The 23,271-nt window shown below is 42.5% G+C and overlaps 1 protein-coding gene across 1 annotated transcript in view; it reads left to right on the top strand.

Moving 5' to 3' along the window:
• Positions 1-23,271, top strand: part of BMPER (BMP binding endothelial regulator) — a 243,759-nt gene that overhangs the window by 163,513 nt on the left and 56,975 nt on the right. Inside the window, exon 13 of the mRNA XM_021699372.1 lies at positions 6,247-6,583. Coding sequence (XP_021555047.1) covers positions 6,247-6,583 — 337 coding nt within the window. The remainder of the gene's footprint in view (positions 1-6,246; positions 6,584-23,271) is intronic.

A 23,271-nucleotide genomic window follows, 5' to 3' on the forward strand; every position in this document is an offset into this window, starting at 1 on the left:
TCTTTCTCATGTTTTGTCACAATGTTAGGCCCTTTATGTCCAGCTTGGAATTGTCAGTGTTTCGCCCAGCTCAGCCAGTAATGTGCAGTTTCACATCTGTGAGAAAGAGTGTTTTCTTGTTAGCATCTGTCCAAGAAGGGGGGAATCCTCAAAAGTAAACCACAAATGTGTGGGTGTGCAGATGGGAGTATGCATGGCTGTGTGACCAGCAGTCCTGTCCATTCTTGACCCTGGGGAAGGTGCTCGCTGAGTTAGTGGAGGTCTAGAACCAGTGGCCCTGCTGGAGGATGCTTAGAGCGCGCTGAGAGCGCTTTCCCCCAGCCTTGGGTATGTGGAGCTGCTTGCTGCTACCCTTGCTCAGCATCCCCTATTGCCTGTGGCCTACTGGACTCTGTATTTCCACTCCACGGACAGACACATCCCCCCGAGGCCAAGCTGTTCGTAGGTGCTAGCAGGTTACTGCTAGGGGCCCAATGAAAGCTCGCATTCTTGCCTGTGGGGTACTACCTAAAGAGGCTTCTTAGAAGCGGACGTCTGCCCTTCAAAATCAGCCCCAAAGAATGAATTCAGCCCACTTACACATTCAATTATATCATGTCTGTTTCCTTCCACGCTGCCTTTGGTTAATCCATATTGTTTGTCAATTTGATATTGAACCGCACGTTCTCCTGGTGTATGCTATTTCTGTCGGCATGATACTTGAGGAAATCAACATATTTCTTGCATTTTATATCGATGAAAATGTAACAGCGTAAAAGCATCAAATACATTCCAGTTCCTTTAGATAATAAGGATCCAAAAGGGAAAGATTTGATAGAGCAGGCACTTTTGAGGAACAGTAGAGACTGTTCTCTGCTGCACCTTCAGAATGCTGTTAATTGTTTCAATTCAAGCCAAAATATATTTGACAAATTGATCCGAGTTTATGGAATGCCAGCTTAGCTAAACAAAGGCAGGAAGCCAAGGCGAAGCCTGGGGAGCTTTTATTTAGAGAGCATAACGTGGTTTCAGTGAGAAAAAGTTAAATATTAATGTACTGGAGCATTCTATAAAGGGAGAGGACTCCCAACTTCACTTTGAAAGTGGCAGGTGTGAAGAGCTCTATTTATTCAATTTTAGAGAGATTAGTCGTCTTCAGAAAATTCAGACACCTGTTGTTTTATTCAAGTGACTTGTCACTCTGTAGATATAGGCCTCAGCTCATTTCTTTAAAGAAAGCAGCAGTTCGTGGCTCCCCGTAAATTTTGCACAAGATGACTCATTATTACAGAGCACTAATTAGAAGCACCTTGCTGATCTGTTTGCATGCCAGCTGAACACAATGGATTCTACTGATATGGAAATTATTGGTCAACCACAGCCCAATTCCCAAAGGGATCCTGGATCCTGGAAGATTGCTAACAGTCTAGGAGCTTCGATACTGTTCTGCCCATGGCTGGCAATACCTTATGGAATAAGTGTCCTCTTGTCAGGATTCCACATTGTAAAAATGAGTGAAAGGTTGAGGCTGCTAAGAAAATAACACTAGATCATAAACACCATAATTAGATTAGTGAATTTAACTCTTCTCGGCCTTGAACTTGATTTTACAATTTCCTTTTTTCCACGGTGCAGGTAAGTTATGTGATGCCCGTAATACCCAGCTGAACAATTTCCCGTAGCATAAACTTTCTGCTTCCTAGGGAAGAACTGTATTCCTCTGGGCTCTAAACTTGCGTTGAGATTATCCTTGGAACGGAACAATTCCATTTCCAGACACAAGTCTTCTCCCCAAACCAATCTCAGTTTGTACTACCCCTGAGGGATGTTTTCTTTTTATCACTTATTGATTGTCCATTTAAAATATCACAATATATCCTTGGAGTGTTCTTCTCCCATAGATTATTTTTTTAATTTCATAAACTCATGTGATCAGAGCGTCCTTTCTTCAAAATAACAGCTTAAATCAAGCCTGCAGCTGGCGAATGGGAAAAGGGGAGGAATGACTCTTTGCCCCTGTGGTTTATGAACTCAGCACTTCATGACGGAATCATTTGGCAGAAGAGTGCAGGTGGCCGTGCCGCGTGGTGGGATTAGGCTGTAGTTGCTTACCTAATAACAACCGGGGTGGTACAGAGGGCACGGAGCAGGCTTAGTAGCTCGAAAAAGCACTGCTCACCCCCATCACACTCCTACCCCAACTCTTGGCACTTAGTGAATAATTTAAAAATATTTCCTTTCTGCCATCTGTTCACTTCATCAACTCTACCTGAGAGAGTTACGTCAGATCCACCCGAAGGCATTAGCACGTGGGAGTGTGGTTTTTTATTTTACTTTTGGTAGAGTTCTGTACTTTATGAACCTGGAGACTACACATATTTTTTCTTATTCTTTTTTCCTTTGGTATAAAATCTGAACAGAAAACCCATCAATTTTTAAGCATCACTATGGTATGTATATAGATTTTGTACCTCCTCTGTCCTTTGAGTAAACAACAGCAAAGGCAACAATGATAGCAACAACAACAAAAAAAACAAAACAAAGCAAAACAAAAACAACAACAAAAGAGAAACAACTTCCCTCCCCCGCCAAAACAAAACAAAAAAACCCCTAGTGGTCTGGAGCCTGGCTACACAATTGAAGGGTAAAAAACAAGTTGGTAAAACATTCACTGGTGAAAAGGGATAATTGGAAGGTGCTTCAGGCAGCAGAGAGAATGTGGCTACTGCTTACACCACCAGATGGGACGTGTGCCTTGGCTTTGGCCTCCTGACTCTGCCAATTGCTTCTACCTAATTTCCCATGCAGAGGAATGGGGAAACTCATCCCAGCTGTAGAAAGGACTAGCCCCAACCCCTACCACAAGGTTTTCATCTCATAAATGCCTATTTAAAATATCTTTTGGAAGAGCAGTTTTTTCAATTACAACTTATTCATTATTTTGCCTGTCACTATTGTAATTTACTTTGCATGGATTTTAATTACGTAGAGGGTAATGACAATCATGCAAACGCAGATGTATATGATACAGCGATAGACAAAGGCATCTATGGTTGTGTAAGTCATCCCTATACAGTATGAAACTTAGAATTGGTCCATTGAAAATCCTCTTAATAACAAAGAAAAGAGGAGGAAAAGAGAGTGAATTACAAATTATTCCCTTACTGTGGGGACCATGCTTTGTTTTGTTTTGTTTTGTTTTATGACTGAGAGGTCAAGAGTTTTGAGAAGAGTTTACTAAAAACAGTGGGTCTCCATCTTCCCAAACCTGCATGGACCACCAGTCCATTGCATGAAAAGAACATAATGATTGGCTTGTTCACTGTGAGTTGATTTCCAATGAATTCAGTTGCCCAAAGTCTCAAATTTGTTATATCATTGTCAGTAATGATGTTTGAACTCCTTTGGATATAAATTCTCAACCACTGTGGCATTTGGAAGAATAGTATTTGCCTACTGTCTAGGAAAGAGATTTATAGTTTGGAAAATTTTGCAACATGGAAAGTCTTTGGAAGTATGCTCTAAAAGTTAGAATGTTATACGGAATTGATTTTCTTCCCTTGTTTCTCTTGCTGGGCAGCTGCCTGGCTACAGGCTTCTGAGGTCATGTTTCTTCTATACCTTAGAGAGTGTCTTACAAATCATATTATAGTTTGCTTGTCTTTTTTCAAAATTGTTATTTCAGTGTCTTAACTAGCATGAAATTCACAATTTCTTTGGCTTTCCAGATTCAGTGTATCAGTTTACAGGGTAATTCATTCATTTAGTGAGTATATACTATGTGCCAGATAACGTGTTAGATGGTGGGGTATGAAGAAATATAAATCTCTTTATAGGAGAGTTGTGGTTGTTGGAGGTGACACCATTGTCTCATAGAGATCTATCGAGGAAGTCAGTCCAGTGTGTGAATATTCTCAGCGTGTCCTTTCTCTGATCACCTTGCCCCATCGCTCTACTCTCTTCACCAAAATACTCCTAAGAGAGACTTTTTTTTTCTTTACAAATTTTTATTTAAATTCCAGTTGTTGACATACAGTGTATTGTTAGTTTCTGTTGTAATATTTAGTGATTCATCACTTACAACACTCAGGGCTCATCACAGCTGCCCTCCTTAATCCCCACCACCCATTTAAACTCCTCCCCCCCACCCCCTACCTTCTGGTAACCATCAGTTTGTTCTCTACAGTTAAGAGTCTGTTTCTTGGTTTACCTCCCTCTAAGAGAGATTTTCTTATGACCTTCTTCCTTGCTTCTTTACCCAACTCTAGTTCTTTTCTGAATCCAGCTCCTTCTCCAAACCAAGAAATCTTCTCTACCATTTGCCTTGGACTAAGAATGCTTCCATTCCTTTCATTTACCATACAGTGATTTCCTTATGGGCCTTTCTGTTTATTTCTCGAGAAACCCAGTTTTATACCACTGGTTTATTCTATCAGTAACTCCCTAAAGTGGATTTGTAACTCTTTCTTGTGGAAGTTGTGTGGCCTACTCACAGTAATGCTATTTGGCTAGCCTTCTCTCCTCTTGGATCATGTTCAGACTTAAGGAGTATTGGCTTTAGAATCCTACTTCTGGGCATTCTTACTAATCTTACATCACTCTGATTTCGTCTTATGCCAATTTTATATCCAGACAAGATCCATTCCCTCCTTTGCTGCCCCTTTCTTCTTTCCCATCACTGCCTCATCCCCCAACTTCTGAGCATCTTCTGAACATTTTCTCACCAGCCTAATCTTGCAAGGTCTTCTGGGAGGAAAGTCATGTTGCTCTTTCCAGAGGCTCAGAACAGGCTAAATGAAAGACTAGATTTTGTTAGAAACCCAGGAGGGTAAGATTTAAAAACACACACGGGAAAACTTTCTCTTTTTTTGCTAAAAAAAAGGGACTTTTTCTTTGGGTTGTCACTCTTAGGAAACAGTGACAGTGAATAAGGAGAAGTACCAGGGCAGAAACGCATACCAACTTGTTGTAGATGTTCTCCTGGTGTTCGTGTCACCGAACTGGTACCTACTTCATCCATTCTCTGGGAAACTCAGGCACTGTGAGGGTATTATCAGGGAAACAGAAAAGTTTCCAACACACATTTGAGACATAAAGAAAAGCTCTGACCAGGAGAGTGTGTCATTTGCTCTGGATTGAGCTTGATTAGGCTTTATCTAATGGACAGCGTCTTCACACACAATATCAGGATTATATGAGAACATTTCTTCTTGACCTTCTATCAGTCTTGACCAGTCAGACTGATCTTTGATGTGACCTTCTAGTCAGACTGATCTTTGATGTGTGACAGCATAACCTAGCTGTCTATAAGTGACATAAAAATGGCACTATTCAGTGGGGTCATAGGCTGATGGACCTTGAAGTCTTGGGCCACATATCTGAAAAAAACATGAATGTTTATAGACAAAACCTCTAGCATATTAGATGGTCAGTGTTCAGCAAACCAAGAGGAGCCTCTGTTCTCTACCTTCTGGAGCAAAGATTATTTCCTTGGTGAACAAGTTTGTTCAGTCCTGCTGATTCTTTCTAGCACATGAGGAACTTTTCTCCATGGCCTGGTAGCCTCCAGTACCTCCTCAAATGTTCAAGTTTATGATAAGCTCAGGGCTGTGAAGATTGGAAGGGTTCCACAACAACTCTACCCTAGGAAACATTGATTAAACAACCATCCTTGTCTCAGGGATGTCTGTAAAACGATGAGGAGGCAAACGTTTTCATTTCAGACATTTCCATATGAGTGTTTTCCTTTGAAGAGGATCTATTCAGAAGCTATATATTTATTACTTTAATAGTTTCACTATAACAAATAATTTAGATATTTTCATTTGACGGTATAATTACATGGGGGAATTTTTGGATAAAGAAAAAATTACATTAAAAATTATCATCTTTGTTATCTTTCCATTTCCACATTTCACTTATCATTGGGTAAATGAAAGCACAAGATGGACCAACACAATTACTATAGAAAAGGGCAAAACTATAAACCTAAGAGGAACATGGTCAATGAGTGGTCCTCTACAAGTCAAACCAGGGTACTTAAGGTACCATATAAGGACAAACTTTATACAGTTTAAAAATTCTGAGCCCCCAAAAGTGTTTCACGTACTGTAATATAACATTTAATATGGTAACCAAGAATTTGGATAGACCCTTAGTGTTCCTTGTTAGAGGTTAGTCATATGTACTATGTAAGGATACATGCACTTGGGAATTATTGGTGGATTTAAGAGTGGTTGATCCTCTTTTCCTCTCCTTTTCTTCTAGGTTTGGAAATATCCTGGGATGGAGACAGTTTTGTTGAAGTAATGGCTGCCCCGCATCTCAAGGGCAAACTCTGTGGTCTTTGTGGCAACTACAATGGACATAAGCGTGATGACTTAATTGGTGGAGATGGAAACTTCAAGTTTGATGTGGATGACTTTGCTGAGTCCTGGAGGGTAGAGTCCAATGAGTTCTGCAACAGACCTCAGAGAAAACCAGTGCCTGAACTGTGTCAAGGGACGGTGAAGGTAAAGCTCCGAGCTCATCGAGAATGCCAGAAACTCAAATCCTGGGAGTTTCAGACCTGCCACTCAACTGTGGACTATGCCACTTTCTACCGGTAGGTACAGTGCTTTGGGGGATGGGTTTTGGTTACAGACCAAGGATTGACTCAACCTTGAAACAGAGTGTATGAAATTTCTTGACATATAAAACAAGGGCCCCAGTGCACATGGTAAACACTTTTTCTTTCTTGTGTTGAGACAGATCTTATCTTGACTCAGTCCCACATTATGTACCAAATTAAGAAATTGTGGGGAATATTTCAGAGTTATCTCCTATAGGTCATTCTGTTTTTTTTGTGTCTGCAGGCTCACTGGGAAGCTGGTGATTTTTCTAGGTGTTGGCTTGACTCTAAGGTTGAGGAGTGTTTTCCAAATTCTGCCTACATGATGGTGGTATAGAGCAGAGGTGGGAATCTCAAATAACTCTGGCTGCCTTTGGATGTTTGAGTGAGCCTGGTTATTTGAGGCCTGAGGAAGAGTTCAGGTCTGCCTCACTGTCTAGCCCCAACAAATCTGCAAGTGGAAAACAAGGCAGTGAAATGAGAATTCCTTGGGTCTTGGCCAACTCTCAGACTTTGCATCCAAAGTCAGGGTGGAGTAGAAAGAAGGCTCAAAGATTAAAGAAGGAAAGTCTCTCATTGAGAATATGGGTTCCATAACCTTTTCTTCCATGCTGCAAGGTTGCACTTGTGAGTTGATGAGTCTGGCCGGGTTGTACTTCCATTTATTACACAATTCCACAGGTTCAAGAGCTATGACTGTCTATAACTTTAACCACCATGGATGTGGGAGGAAACATGAGACGACACAGCCCAAAAGGCCTTGTTGAAGTGATTTGCCTGTGCCTCTTAAAATGAGAAAGCTCCTGTGGTCTGAAGCCACAGAAAAGTTATTTTTACTCTTTAATTGCCACCAGTTTATTTCCCCTAGTTCTTGTTAAATGTGATCTTTTTTTATTTGATCTTTGGACATAAAAGATAAAGTTCTATAAAGACAGCTCAAAGCGGAGTGGAAAAAGGACTGTCCCTGTCATCACGCACCCTGAACATGGCTGCGTCTGCCAAAACATTTGGCTCCAACTCCTACGGTTAGCTCTTTTAAGCCATTTTCCTGTTATAAATTTGAATTCTCTGGGTTCCCTTCTTCCTCCTTCCTGTACCACCCCCTAGGTTGACCCCACCCTTGTCTATTGAAATTGAAAGATCTTAATGTAAGACTTTGGAGTGAGTTAAACAGCTAGACAAACAAACCAGGCTTCATTTGGGATCTGAATACCCATCACTTGAAGGTCTGAGGGAAAGCAGTAGAGCATAGCAAGTAAGAGCTTTGTGGTCTTCCGGGGCTAAAAATCCAGCCCGGCTTTACAACCCTGAACAATTATTTAAGGTCTCTAAACCTTAGTTTGCTTATCTGTGGAGTGGGGATAATAAAAGAATCCACCTTAGAGAGTTGTAATTCAGATTTAGTGAGATTATGAATGTCAGTGCATGTGCATAGCAAGTGCTCTGTAATTAATTGATGGCTGCTGTGGTTTCTTCTATCAATTAAATTAAATGATGAACAAGTATAAAGACTCGTTTGGAAGCTCCTCTGCCCCATTTGCAGGCTTGGATTAGACCCTTCTCTGTCTAACATAGAAAGGAAAGGCTGTGCTTCTCCCAGGGCCCCAACAGCCTACACCTTTGATTTTTGTCCCATTTCAGAGGAGTGTGTTGAAAACAGAAATTGGAGAGTAGGCCTGCAGAGATTAGTCCCTTTTTGCAAATTTCTGTTTCTTTTCCCTGTGGCGATTTATTTCCTATTATGATCCCTGGACTGCAAACAGCAATCTGATGAGCACCTTGGCAGAAGTCGTGAGAAATGACACAGACAAGAACAGAGAGAAGCGGAATTGTGAGGTGGCCAGGCAGATGCCCCCCTTCTGCCCTTGGAAGTTGCTGCAGCCTCCACAGCAGCGCAGTGGGGGTGCTTGTTTGTGTTAGGGGCTTGATGTGCAGAGTCTGGGGAGTTTATGAGAATGCCCCCGGGACCTTTGCCATGAGGACTGGAGCACGGGATGTGGTGGGAGGTGAGCTCATGTTCCGCTGCGCGTGGGGTGGTGGCAGAGCACCCTCCCGTGGCCAGCCACTCCTTCCCAGCGGAGGCCGGGGAGCTCAAGAGAACGGAGCTGGGTGATCCTGCCTGTCACACATCCTGCTGATGATCTCATGCCCCAACCAAGAGTGTGTCTTCGTGCATTTTCAAGTGAGGGGGGCCAATGTTGGGCAGATCCGGGGTTTCTTCCTTTCTTTCAAGCATCCATGTGGCAGGAAAAAGAAAATGAACAAGGTCCACACGGAAAGGCAGTTTTGTTTCCAGGGGATCTCCCATGAGGACCAAACCTTAGAGAGGCTTTAGGAAGCAGTGGACAGAGAATGTGTTGGGTGATACCAAGTTGGACCTCATCTCTACTCTGCCGCTCTCTAGCTGTGTGGCCCTGGTGGCTAGCTGAGCTTCAGATTCTTCACCTGTAGAATGGGTATGACAGTAACTGCCTGGTGGGCTAGCTCCTCCAAGGACTGAGGTCAACGGGCAGTGCCATGTTGTACTTGGCAGACGGCTCGTGCTGGCATAGTGGCTCTTGTCCTGTGTCCCTTCCTTCCCCCGGAGAATCTTGTCCCCAGCTCTGCCACTGCTCTTTCTGATTGGCCATATCTTCTCCTGCTCTTATCATGGAGAACGGATTAGATAGATTCTCACTGATAAATCCGTGGAACAATTTAAAAATGAACTGTTTCTCATTGGTGACACTGAGCAAGATAGTAGAAGACAAGAGTCCATTGAGATCCCTTTTAAAAACGTGTTTTTTGTCTTACAAGAGTAATACATGTTCATGACAAATAATGTTAAAGTGAATAAAGAAGAAGGTGGTAATCATATGATATTTCACCCACGTAAATTTTTGCCTGTATAGTTGATGTCATTGGCGAAATTTCTAAGATGAATCTGAAAACATAGACATGACTGTAGCTGTGATCTTATTTATGAATCAAGGATTTGCCTTGATATGAAAAGTCGTATACATAAATTGTGTATGAACTTGATTCCTTGCATTTTCCCTTCACCTTCCAAAGAAATATGAGTATTTCCTGTAAGGACAAAGAATAAGGTCACCATAGCATACAAATGCAGCCTTCCCAGCACCACTGTATTTATGACGGGGAGAAGGGAGAGAACAAAGAAGATACTTCTCTGAGGAAATGTTACCTTTTTTGGGTTTTCTTAATCATGTGATAAATTCCACAGGGCAAATTCTGTTATAAATAGGAGATTACTATTCTTACAAGGTGAAAGTCATAATTCTAATTTCTCTGTAGAGTTTACTTTTGAGATGTCTAGGATTTAAAACTCTTATTTTGGTCTTTTATCTAGTTCAACATTTTAAATAGTAAACTGTCTATTGTCTAAAAACTTGAAAAACTTGGTAAATGAATGAGAAATTAGCCAAGATTTTTGTTTTCTCTTTTGGGAAACTTTTTCGGTTTTGCTAATTTTCTTCACAAATCAGTTCTACCCAACATGGCCTCATTTGGCATAAAAATGTAATATTTAATTGAATATTAATTTAATCTTTGTGATCAGCATAATTTGGTTTAATTCAGTAATTGAATATGTTTAGGTGCAAGATAATTTAATTACAAATCACATAAAAATTTTAGCTGGCTGCATTGATAATGCATCTAAAGTCCTGGAGTTGCTAAATGACTTGTCCTTAAATTAGATAATTTCCTTCAATAATTTTTTGCATTCTCCTTCACTGGTATGTTACAGAGAAATTTTTAGTAGCTAGGGAGGTAGTGTACTGTGTAAAAATTGATGTGAAGTCCTTTGAATTCTATTTGGATTCATGCACGGGCTCCTCCGAGGGGAATCTGTCGAGTATGTTCACGCCTCTGTTCTCCTTTCTCATGTTCACCTTACTTTCCCGGCCTCATGTTGCCTTCTCTATTCATGTTCCGGATGCCAGCTGAGACATCCAGGAGGAATAGGCAGACGCCCCCCCCCCCCCGCCTCCCCCAGCCAAAGGCTCCCTCGAGATCCTCGGCAACCAGCATCAAATCTGCTCCCCACTTGCTGTCTTGGGCCACACTGATGAGAAGCTTCAGGCAGCCTTGGGCAGGGAGAAGCTGGAGGTGGGCTGGGCTGTGTGGGTCAAACCCAGGAAAGAGAAGACCACATCGCTGTGTGTGAAACATCGGCAATGGGCTTTCTCCCAAATGCAGACCCAAATCCCAGATAAGATAGTTACAAGAAGGCCTAACTTGCCAGTACAGCAGGGCTCTGAAGTCGGGGCGGCCCACATTTCAGAGAAGTCAGGAAAAATGGCTGTGAACTGCAGTAAAGCCCAGGCATTTATAGACCACAATGGTCTCAGGACTGTTTTCCTCTCTCTGCTCTCCTTAATGGGATATAATTCACCAGAGCAAAAACTCTGTTCACTTGTTCGGTTTGGGAAAGTGTCTGGGGATTCCCAGTCTAGGAAATGTTCTTTTCTTTCCATGCAGTGGTTTGTACAGCTGTAAGGAATTGAAGTCACGCCAGAGGATTCACAGATGTGTCCTTCCCGCGGAGGTACTGGGAGGTAGGAGGTGGGAAGAGCGCAGGAGAACACTGGAACTTCCATAGCACAGTGGTGTTGGATATACTGGTGTCCCGGGACTGACAGTGGCTTCCTTCCAGGAGAAGATCACAGACTTTGTGGATGACCCACTTTGTGTTTTCCTGGGAAGGAAACTAATCATTTATTATAAAACAAGAGAAGAGATCAGGCAAGGAGTACAGACTTCGTGTGTCTGTGTGTGAGAAAGTCATATAAAACTAACTGCGATTCTATAATTAAAATCAACTCAATCTTCCCTTGCTTCAGAGAACATGCTGGGAACATTTCTGTTTACATCTTTTAATAACTTGTCTCAAATTACCGTTAGAACCAGGATCCTAAATCAAATGAGATATTCATTTTAAAGTATGACATTATAGGCCTTTCTTTTTATTTTTCTTTTGGCACACTAAGCTTTTAGGATGAGTAGTCACTCTGAATCTGTCAATAAGGTATGCTGACACCAGGTGGCAGTAGACACCTCAGTTGTACCACCTATCAGACTTCAGCCCTTACAAGTCCACCCTTAAAGTTTAAAATGTTACTAGGTGTCTTCCTCAATTTCTTTCATGAGTATTTTATAGTTTTCTGAGTACAGATCCTTTGCCTCTTTGGTTAGATTTATTCCTAGGTATCTTATGGTTTTGGGTGCAGTTGTAAATGGGATCGACTCCTTAATTTCTCTTTCTTCTGTCTTGTTGTTGGTGTATAGGAATGCCACTGACTTCTGTGCATTGATTTTATATCCTGCCACTTGACTGAATTCCTGTATGAGTTCTAGCAGTTTTGGGGTGGAGTCTTTTGGGTTTTCCACATAAAGTATCATATCATCTGCAAAGAGTGAGAGTTTGACTTTTTCTTTGCCGATTTGGATGCCTTTGATTTCTTTTTGTTGTCTGATTGCTGTGGCTAGGACTTCTAATACTATGTTGAATAGCAGTGATGATAGTGGACATCCCTGCCGTGTCCCTGACCTTAGGGGGAGAGCTCTCAGTTTTTCCTCATAGAGAATGATATTCGCTGTGGGTTTTTCATAGATGGCTTTTATGATATTGAGGTACGTACCCTCTATCCCTATACTCTGAAGAGTTTTGATCAAGAAAGGATGCTGTACTTTGTCAAATGCTTTTTCTGCATCTATTGAGATTCCCGACTCATTAGTGTGCTCTCTTGCTCTCTCTCTCACTTCTGCCCTAGGCTACTCCTTTTACTGTATCTAAGTATACAATGCACATTCCTGCCTCTGGGTCCATGTCATTCCCTTCCTGGGATGCCCCCATTTTCTACATTGATTTAAGCAGAAGGTACAGCTAAAGTCTTGTCCCAAGCCACCATAAATGTTCTTTCTTTAGTTTCTTAGATATGCTGATTGTGTTTGTCACTATTTAACGTAGGCTATGTTGCACTGCCATTGGCTCTCCAGCATTGGGTTTTAGGTTCCCTGGGGATTGAGGGGTATCTTTTCTACCCTTTTGTATTTCACCTAGCATCACCCCTGGAAGTCGCCCCTGGAAGGAAATGTGTCTCAGCTCCCTTGCTAGCCTCTCTCCCATTTTTATCCTCTCTGATATGTGACTTCTGCTACCCTTAATTCCAAGTCCATTTTAGGTCTTTATCCCCACACTCAGTTATACACTTACAGTCAGAGTGTGCCTGCATCTCTGTCCTATCAGGGAATAGACTGGTCAGGGCGGGCAGAGCCTCTGGTCCACCTTCCATGCTCCAAGAACTGTCAGCACTTCTTACTGTGTGAGCCTATTGCTGTGACTCTGGAGCTCAGCACTACCTCTGCCTACTCACAGTTCACTTGAAAGCCACTTGGAGGGGCCCCGGGGTGGCTCAGTCAGTTAAGCGTCTGCCTCAGGGCGTGATCCCAGGGTCCTGGGCTCCCTGCTTATAGGGGAGCCTACTTCTCCCTTTCCTCCTGGCTCGTGCTCTCTCTCGCTCTCTCTGTCTCTCTCTAATGAATAAAATAAAATAAAATAAAATCTTAAAAAAAAAAGAAAGCCACTTGGACCTCCCAGTTCCTCTTTTATCTCTCAGATAGGATTTGGCTTTGCCATCTTCTCACATATGTTTTGATCCACAGATGTTTCTGTGTTGGTCTCTCTCAGTTGGTCTTAGGACTTCAAATTAGCCTCCTCTTTTAGAGGCACAACAACTGACCTTGATGGGTGATCTTGCCATGGCCAACTGACCCTATGCCCTGGCACCCCTCAACGGCCTTCTAAGTGCCTCGATTTCAGTTCAGAAGGGCCCTTTCTGGCTAGTCCAATTTTCTTGGGGCTAATGCGGAAAAAAATACATATGAATACACTTGGAAAGGTCCAGGGTTGCCTGGGACATCATTGTATCCAAGTCTAAAGTCATCTCATGTTTAAATTTTCATATCAAAAAGAGAAAGAGTATCCTTTAAAGAAGAAATAAAGAAAAACAGTACCTATCTTAGCAGGTAGGTTACCCGAAGAGTTTGGGCCGATGGTACGGCTAGCCAACTACAAAGGTAGAGGGAGCACAATCCATAAAAGACAACCCTCACTTTTGACCCCACCAGTTGGGGGGTATTCTCCAAATCACCTTCAGGGTCAATAATTTGCTAGAAGGACTAACAGAACTCACAAACGCTGTTATACTCACGGTTATAGTTTATTATAGGGAAAGGTCATATATTAAGATCGGAAGAGACACAGGGCAGAGTCCAGGAGAGGTCCAAGCATGAGCCTCTTCTGTCACCTCCTATGGAGTCCTGGACTGGCGTTAACGCCTCTTGGCCACATTCACTATTCACTGGGTGTTTCTAATCAGGGAGGTTCACCTGAGCCTTTGATGTCCAAGGATTTTACTGGGCCTACCACCCACAACCTGCATGGCTGACTTCTGGTCTGCAGCTCCTCCCAGAGGTCATGTTGGTGCCTCTAGTGTCCGGTTCCTCTGGAAGTTGGGCCTGTGGTGATGTGGCCCAAAGCCCCCATCATAATCACACTGTTAGTGTCTGGTGTCCAAAGCCCCCAGGCAAAAAAACAATACTCCTAACAGGCAGGACATTCTAGGGGCCTAGAGACCACCTTCCCTGGGAGCCAAAGTCCAGGGCCAGACTTTTGGGCAAGGCAAATTCTTCACTACACAGCCTGTCTGGCTCAAGGTTAAATCTTAATTTCAGTTTGATTTTAATTTTAGCTTTGAGTTTATTTTCAGCATAAACTTCCTAGAATCCTGCAGTGTTTCTCCTCAGAAAATTACATCCTGGGATGCAATTAGACGAGGCTTTTGAACACATTTCAATGAGTGTCATTGTCACAGGTAACACACTGATTATTCTGTAGTACCTCTCTCAGTTGCTTAGGGGATGTCTTGATTACTTCTCAGTAAGCAGGAGGCAGTCTGGTGTAGCTTCCTTATATTTTCATTATTGATGAGCATAAGGCCTTTTCCATCCACGAGAGCAAGTCTGGCGTGGGTAGTGTTTTCTCTATTTCCCTGTTGAGCTAACTGGGGCACTGAGAGATGAGAGATGAGGGGGCTCCTTCGGGGCTGCCCGTGGAGCCTGAGCAGCCAGCCTGATGGGACACCTGGTCCATGGCTGCTCTCAGAGTCTCTCGCTGTCCGTTCAGCTTTTTAAGTATGCTGCTCTGCCATGATATTTGGAAGAAGATTTCATTAATTATTTAATTTCTTCCTTTTACAACGTTCAACTGAGCACCAGCTGCGTGCCAGGTACTGTTGTAGGTTGGCGATTTGGGACTGAACAAGAGAGACAAAAGCTTTTCCTTCAGAGGACCCAGAGTCTAGTGTGGGCAGACAACAATAAATAAGAAACAAGGTCACCGCCAACCGTGAGAAGAGTTATGGAGGAGATAGGGTGGGCTGGGGGAGGCCAATGTTGAATTAGGTGCACAGGGAAAAGCTGCAGGAGAAGCTCTCCTTTGAGTGGAGTCCACGGCAGGTGGGAAGGACTGGTGAGGAGGCCCAGCCAGGGCAGGGGGAAGGGCACAGACCCTGATGCTGGGAAGGATGTGGCCAGTTTGAAGACCAGAAAGGAGGCTGCCATGACTCACACTTCTAGAAAGTGATGGGACTTTGTATCTCTTAATCCCTTCCCCTAGTCCACCTTTCCCCCAAGCCCCTCCCCTCTGGCAACCACCAGTTTGTTCTCTGTATTTGTAAATCTGTTTCTGTTTCGTTTTGTTGGTTGGTTGGTTGGTTTTGATTTTTAGATTCCACATATAAGTGAAACCATACGGTATTGTCTTTCTCTGTCTGACTTATTTTGCTTTGCATAATGCCTTCTAGGTCCAACCATGTTGTCACAATTGGCAAGATCTCATTCTTTTTTATGGCTGAGTGATATTCCATTGCATCTTCCTTATCCATTTATCTATCGATGGTTACTTAGGTTGCTTTCATATCTTGGCTCTTGTAAATAATGCTTCATATAGCTTTTTGGATTAGCGTTTTTATTATCTTCAGGTAAATATCCAGAAGTAGAATAAATAAGTCATGGGGATGAAAAGTACAGCGTAAGTAATATAATCCATAATATTGTAGTAGCTTTGTTTTTATTTTTTTTATTTTTTTTTAAAGATTTTTATTTATTCATTTGAGAGAGAGAATGGGAGAGAGAGCACGAGAGGGGGGAGGGTCAGAGGGAGAAGCAGACTCCCTGCTGAGCAGGGAGTCCGATGCGGGACTCGATCCTGGGACTCCAGGATCATGACCTGAGCCGAAGGCAGTCGCTTAACCAACTGAGCCACCCAGACGCCCTGTAGTAGCTTTGTATGGTGACAGATGGTAATTAGACCTATTGTGGTGAACATTTTGTAATGTCTATAAATGTTGATTCACTAGGCTGTAGCCTGAAACTGATATAATATTGTATGTCAACTATACTTCAATTAAAAATAAATTAAGTAATTTAAAAAAACCACACACTTGTCAGGGGAAGAAAAAAAGTGATGGGTATGCTGCCAACAACCACATGAGCTTGGAAACACATCCTTGCCCATTTGAGGCCCAGATGAGGCAGCAGCCCCAGCCAATACCTTGATCGCATCCTTGTGAGACCCTGAGCAGAGTCCTTGCCTGGACTTCTGATCTAGAGAAACTGAGATAGGAAATGTGTGTTGTTTTAAGCTACTTAATTTGTTGTGTAAGCCACTAAACTTGTTGCACAGCAATAGACAACTACTGTATGTAGAAATCAATCTTGACTTATCTTTGGATTTACTGTTTCTTAAATACTGACAGAAAATATAATATGAGCACTCTTTTTTTTTTTAACCATTTCAAACTTTCCCATTTTAAATAGTTTGATGTGACTCCACCAATTCTGGGCTCCCTGTCCCTACTCCATGGTCCTGTAGCACTCTGCACTCCCCTTATCTTTGTAGATTTGACACATGTATTATACATGTCTTTTTAAAAAACCTTATCACTACTAAACTGTAGGCTTCTGGAAGCTCATATGTTTTGGTCATTATTTTATACCCAGCACCTAAGAAGTTACATGGAATATAAAAGTTTTCTTGTATTCAAAAGATATATGTTGGATGACTAAATAGGGAAAAAAAGAATAAACAAAGACATATTTTTTAAAAGATTTATTTATTTATTTGACAGAGAGAGAGAGAGCATAAGCAGGGGGATGGTGCAGAGGCAGAGGGAGAAGCAGGCTCCCCACTGAGCAAGGAGCCCAATTCAGGACTCGATCCCAGGACCCTGGGATCATGACCTGAGCTAAAGGCAGATGCTTAACTGACTGAGCCAACCAGGCATCCCAGAAAGATTTTTTAATAAGTGATGGATAGAGTGGTACAAAATGAGTGTGGCATAGTTGTCAAGCAGACTTTGGAACCTGCATCAATTTCTGAACTCCTCTACTTCCAAGTTGTGTGCTGTTGAGCAGGTTGACTCATCTGCTGAGGGCCTGGCTGCCCAGTGTGTAGAAGGGGGTGGTAAGAGGACCTGCCAGATTGCTGTGAGGGTTTGTTATGGGACTTGCAGGAGGCACTCCATGTGGATATTTACTCCAGGCCTGGCATAATGGCCATTTTATTATTAATATTATTTCATTGCTCTGAACTAGAAACCTGTTTTGTGTGTAGTTTGCCTTCAGCATAATCTATTCAACCTGGTTCCAGAACCTGAAAAAGTGTTTCAGTTTTATTTTCCATGGTCATTTTTAGACCCATCTGGAAAAACTTCTTCATATCTTGCATGGAAATGGATGCTTTTTCTTAAAACAAAACAAAGCATACAAAACCAAAAGCTGATTGGGAATTCATTAACGTTTTCACAGTGTGCTCTTCACAAATCATTTCAACTGACAGTACTGACCCAGAAGAGGAGGTGAAGAAGGGACAATGGATTCTCTTAGATGAGTACTTAGATGTGAACCTTAAAAAAAATTGGGCTCATCCGCGGTGAAGGTAGAGATTGAGAATAGAAGGAGTTCATGTGTCTTGTTTTGTTCTTCTTAGAAGAATACAGAGTGTAGAAGAAAAAAATGTATGCCAAATTCTGACTTTCTTCATGCCAAACTTCTTTGCCTTCTTTAATAGTATCTGAGCATAATTTAACCTTCACATGGTGATTCAAAGTTATTACTGGGGTATTAGTTGCACTTAGGAGTGTCGTTCCAAGGAGACCTAGGGTGGGGGTGGGGCTCCTAAGCTCTGTTTGAAATTTAGATCTTCTTAGTAGTGCATGTCTTCTTATAGCTTCTCCTTGACCTATTTCCTTCTCTTCATTTCTTTTTTTGTTTTGATGTAAAAAATAATGTTGATTAATACTGTTTGTGAACTAAATATTTAAAGGTTCTGAAAAAAGACCCAAGGCTTTCTCCTATGAGAAAAGTACTTTCTTGGCCAGTGGTTACCAGACAGCTCAGAGCAAGTTTGTGACCCATTTCCATCAAGTGTACAGAACTTCAGGGCGAGGATTTTATTTTTTAAACTAATCACAATCCTGGTTTCATTTTTATCTTCCTGGTATTCCTCATTTACTGTTTCATTTTATTTCATTCTGTGTGGAGTTTTATAAGTGGATTTAAGTCCTTTCTGGAACTAGTTGGGAAATAAGTGACAGCGGTCATGGGCAAGGGGTCTAGCACCTCTGAACTTGCAGTGTTTTTCATTATGAAATAGAGCAACAGGTTGCTCATGAGGCTGGATGAGGTTTCTGTTGTAAAGCCCAGATGGAATGACAAGGATTCTACTTTTGCTGGCCGCATCACCAGTAAGATACAGTGGCCTTCATGAGGGCAGGTGTGAGCCCTGTTGTTTCAGGTTGTCCTTTGGAAAATCAGGATATGCAGTTGGGTGCCAGAACTCAGAATCAAGAGAGCCTGGAGACAGGTGTCCTCAGGCTGCCATCAGGCCACATACAGATGGGTTGGAACTTTGATGTGTCATAAGTACAGCCATGTGGCTCAGTGAAACCACAAGGACAGGTGCAGAATCTTGTAAAATTAGCTGGTGTCCTGGTCGCATCATGGGCTTCTCAAAGGTGTCATGGTGGCCTTCGTATGTTCTGGGAGCAGCAACAGGGCTTCAGTCCAGAGTGCAGGGCTGTACTGGGTCTGATACTCTCTAGGATTCTTTGGCCATTTCCTAATCAAGTTGGCAAAAATTAAAATCAATGGAGAGTGTGCAAATACACAGTGGGAGGTAACTTTTGCATTCATGGATCCTCCTACATACTGTTCCCTATTTACATGGAATCTAATATTCAATCTTATTTTTCTTCTGGCCTGGCAAGTAAAAGGAGTAGTAGGCTTTCACACACAGGCTTTCAGAGGGGGCAATGTGTATATAAATAAATTCAGAAGTGTGTATATTGGTGGAAAAAAAAAAGACCAAGGGACAGTTTAGTTAAGGAAGGAAATGATGAATTTTTTTATGTATCCACAGTCCTCTTTTCTAGGCTTATGGTCAATTATTCATGTCTAGGAGTCAATGAAATCAATAAATAATAAATTAAAATAGATATATATTATCTATTGTAAAAAAACAAATGATTTTATAGTCATTGTTGATGGATTAAATAATTCACTAGGCGCTGTTCAAGGTGCTGGAGATAGGGCAGTGAACAAGATAAATGAGTCCTCTGATTCACAGAGCTTGTGGAGCAGGCTAGTGAGTGAGCAAGACAAGTAAACAGGACTGTAGATAGGGAGGGATGCATTTTTGAAAGAAGATGTACAGGATGCTGTCGGAGTCTGCCAGGGGGTGGCTTCCTGGAGGAGCTGACTTCCTAGACTGAAACCAAAAACATATGTAGGGTTTAGCTGCGCAAAAAGAGGAGTAAGGGGTTCCAGCCAAAGGAGCCTGCATGTTCAAAGCTGTGGAGGCCAGCAAGAGCCTGGCACAGGTGGCTAGGAGAAGGATATTCCATGGTGCGGTGTCATAAACAATGAGGGGTGTGGACCATGAGTCAGGAGGCAGAGGCCTCAGCGGGATCATTACAGTTTATGCCCCACCATCCATCAGACAATGGAAGGGACACATCGTAGTGTCTTTCAGCCATTAACTGGAGCAGGTTATTCTGAGCAGTGTTTCAGTAAAGCTGAAGCTTTTCACTTATTCATCATTCAATTATTTATTAGTTTTTATATATCTATTATATATTGTATGCATTAAGTCATGACTCTCAAACTTTAGCAGATTTTAGAATCATTTAGTGGGCCTGGGGTAGGGCCTCAGAATGTACATTTGTAACAAGTTCCCAGGTGATGCTGGGGGTCAGGGACCACACCTGGAGAACCTCTGTACAAGGTGGAGGAATTATAGGAAGAATTGCTTCCAGGTGTTTATGGGTCCCCAAGGGACTCAATTCTCTGAGATTTTGTCTACTCAACAACTTTATTTTTTCATGATGTGTGTGTGTGTGTGTTTATCCTGTACAGTCTATCTCTAAACGTTAGAGATGAGAATCAGAGTGGGTCCGTGGCTTAGGGGTTAGGAGCTAAGTGTATGCCCACTTAGACCAAAGTGGTAATGGGAGTTCAGTGGCATTTCCTTGGTGTGTAGTTCAAAGTACAAACACCAAAGTAAATCTTTTTATGTCTTTTTTGGTGAGTGAAAGGGGACTGGCCTTACTGCCTCCTTGTTCATAAGGCCATGCCAAGCAGAAGTGCTGGATTTGCTCTGCTAGGTTATTTGTGAGTCAGAATTAGAATCCAGAGTCAGAGTTCTCCTGGGATGCTTTTCACTGAGAGCCCAGTGCAGGGAACCACCCCGGGTACTTTTAGAGGACCCAGGGCCCAGCCAGTGAGGGCGGAGGGAGGGCTGAATACAACACAGCTTTGTTGCTGGTCAGGATCAGAGCCCAGGATTCCTGTGCAGAGGCAGGGCTGCCCAAATCCTCTCTTCCCCAATGTCCTCAGACAGACCCGGAGACAGGGGCCAGGACTGTGTGCCCAGAATGGCCGACAGGATGTATCTGTAAAAATCTGTTTCCTTTCTACTGGCGTTAGACTTTTAAAGAGCCTGGTCAATGGGCACAGAGAGTAGAGAAATAAATGCTTTGCAAGGAAATGGGGAAATCTGGTGGCGATACTGGAATTAATAATTCTTTTAACATGAAAGAGCAGTTCCCTATGATCTTTACTGCTTTACCTAGTGTTTGGAGTTTTAAAAGAGAGAGAAGACAAGCTGGTTTGTTCATTGCATCACAAGCAAATGGCCCATGTGTGAGCTTGAAGGTAGGATGCATTTGAGCTGCTCAAATAATATGGGCCAGAAGACCTTTCAGAGCCCCTGAAAGCTTTTCCATATGAAAAGAAAACCAGGAAATTGGAGTCTTCATTTTGTCTTTGTGATCAAAGCCGGGAAGGAAAGATATTAAACAGATACTGACCCATAGTTTTGTGGCCACCATTAGGATTTATTGGCCTGAATAGCAAATAAGGGCTGCAGAAAAGCTGAAGTTGGTATTTACTTGAGGGGATAAAAAGCTTCAGATTCAGAAGCTGACTGAAAACAGAGGGCTGTATTACTACAGATAATGAGTCCATGGGCTTTTGGTAGTAGGAGGTACCAGCAACCGTGTTAGCTGACATTGATTGACAGGCATTATGGGCCAGAAACTCGGGGGGGGGGGGGATGTCTGATAATATATTACGACGTTACTAATAATGGACAATGCTATAATAACTGGAGGAGTAAGAGCTTACATGTTGGAGTGCTCACTATGGGCCAGGCGGCCTCTGAGGGCTTGGCTTGCATGTAGTGTTCCATTTGCGTGGATGAGGAGTGGGAGCATGGAGGAGTCAAACATACCACCCAAGGTCACCAGGCAAAATAGAGGCAGTCAGGACTTGAAACCAAATATATTTGACCCAGAGCTTATGCTTTTGACCATTACCATCATAATCTGATAATAGTGCCTTCTCGTCCCCTGTCCTCCACCCTAAATTTTCTCCATTTTCTAAACTGAGCTAAAAACACTTGGGTTTTACAAATGGTGCATGTGCTACAATTTATTTTCATTTCAAAGGGTGTTTTCTTCTTTTAAAATATTTTCTTTTCTTTTAAGCAAAATTATCTGCTCAGGCTTTGGAAGCTTTGTGCTCTAGTTTATGTTGGCTGAATTTTAAATAAACCAATTTCATCCTATTGGTCTTTTAAATAGAAATACATGAATTTCAAAATGGTGGCCATTTTTCTACTCAGATTTTTTTTCTGGCCCACAGTATTAATTCTAGTGCTAAGACCCACTAATGCCAGATTCCACTGCGAAAGGCCGAGTTCATCATGGAATGGCAATGCTTGATTCTAGTGCTCTGCACCTATAAAGTGTTTCTAACCTTTTCATCTTTTTTCTTCTTTTTGCCTTTAAAGACTGTTTAGAAGCAATTTCTAAAGAAAGAAACTGATTTTTATTTCACATCTTGCTTAAGATGTTCTGATTGATGTGATACTGGTAACTCAGTGATTCTGAACTTCTGGGAGGCCATCGTCCTTGTTGAGAATCTAACGAAAGCTAAGGTCCTTTTTCTAGAAAAATGCATGCACTCCTGTGCATATGACAGGGAATTACCCATGTGGGCATCAGTTAAGTTATCCTGCCTCTTTCCTCCCTCTTTCTCTCCCTTCAGCTCTTTGATCAATGGTTTTTTTTGTGCCCTGTTAAGTGTTAGGTGCAGTGCTGTGTGTTGGGATTACAGCAGTGAGTGAAATAGATATGGCTCCTGTCTGCATGGGGCTTATAGTCTCGTGAATGAGAAAGACAGTAATCCAATATCCAAAATATTTATTTCACCAATAAATATGCTATGATATGTATGTGCTATAAAGGAATACTTTGGTGTATAACCGGATCATTTCACAGGAGAGTCAGACCCAGGAGGTGTGTGTGTGTGTAGGGGAAGAGGGAGACACATGCATCAGACAATGACTCCCTCTCCCCAGCAAATGATACGTGAGCTGAAAGCAAGAGGGTGGGTAGCAGTGAACTAACCTAAGAGGCAGGAAGAGAGGGCCTAACCAGGGAGCATTGTGCCACATTCATGCACCTCTGAAGTGCTGATGTAGCCAACCCCCCAAACCACCGCGTGCCTGTCCTAAGGAGCTCTGTGTACTTCCTGTGTTATATTCCCAATGTAATAAAGTCCATGATGCAGAATCTCACCTGTCAGTGATTCAGTCATGTCGTGTGTCTAATCGTATTTCCCCTGAAGATAAATCCCTCTCGTGGAGCTTTAAAATGGGTTTTCTCCTGTCCAAGTCCTAACCAGGTCTGACCCTGCTTAGCCTCCGAGATCAGATGAGATCGGCGCGTTCAGGGTGGTATGGCAAATAGACTAAAATGCGTTTTCTCTTCCATTTGGCCGAATCTGTTCTATCCAGGGCAGGGGTTTGCATTACTCACTGCGATATGCTTGGAGTCAGGACCCTGCTCCTTTGCAGCGCCCATCTGGAGTGATGCAGATAAGCGGGCACACGCTCGGGCACACACACACAGATGCGCACACCAGGCCGTGGTCATGCTGTCAGTACATATGTGTGCACCACTACTCCGGCTTGGGCTGCAGACCCGGGTCATTCTTTGTTACCCTTGGGCCGGGAGCACTGGGAGCTTGTTAGAAATGCAGCATCTCAGTCCCTC

This window comes from Neomonachus schauinslandi, chromosome 12 (genome assembly GCF_002201575.2).
Source record: "Neomonachus schauinslandi chromosome 12, ASM220157v2, whole genome shotgun sequence".
Lineage (NCBI taxonomy): Eukaryota > Metazoa > Chordata > Mammalia > Carnivora > Phocidae > Neomonachus > Neomonachus schauinslandi.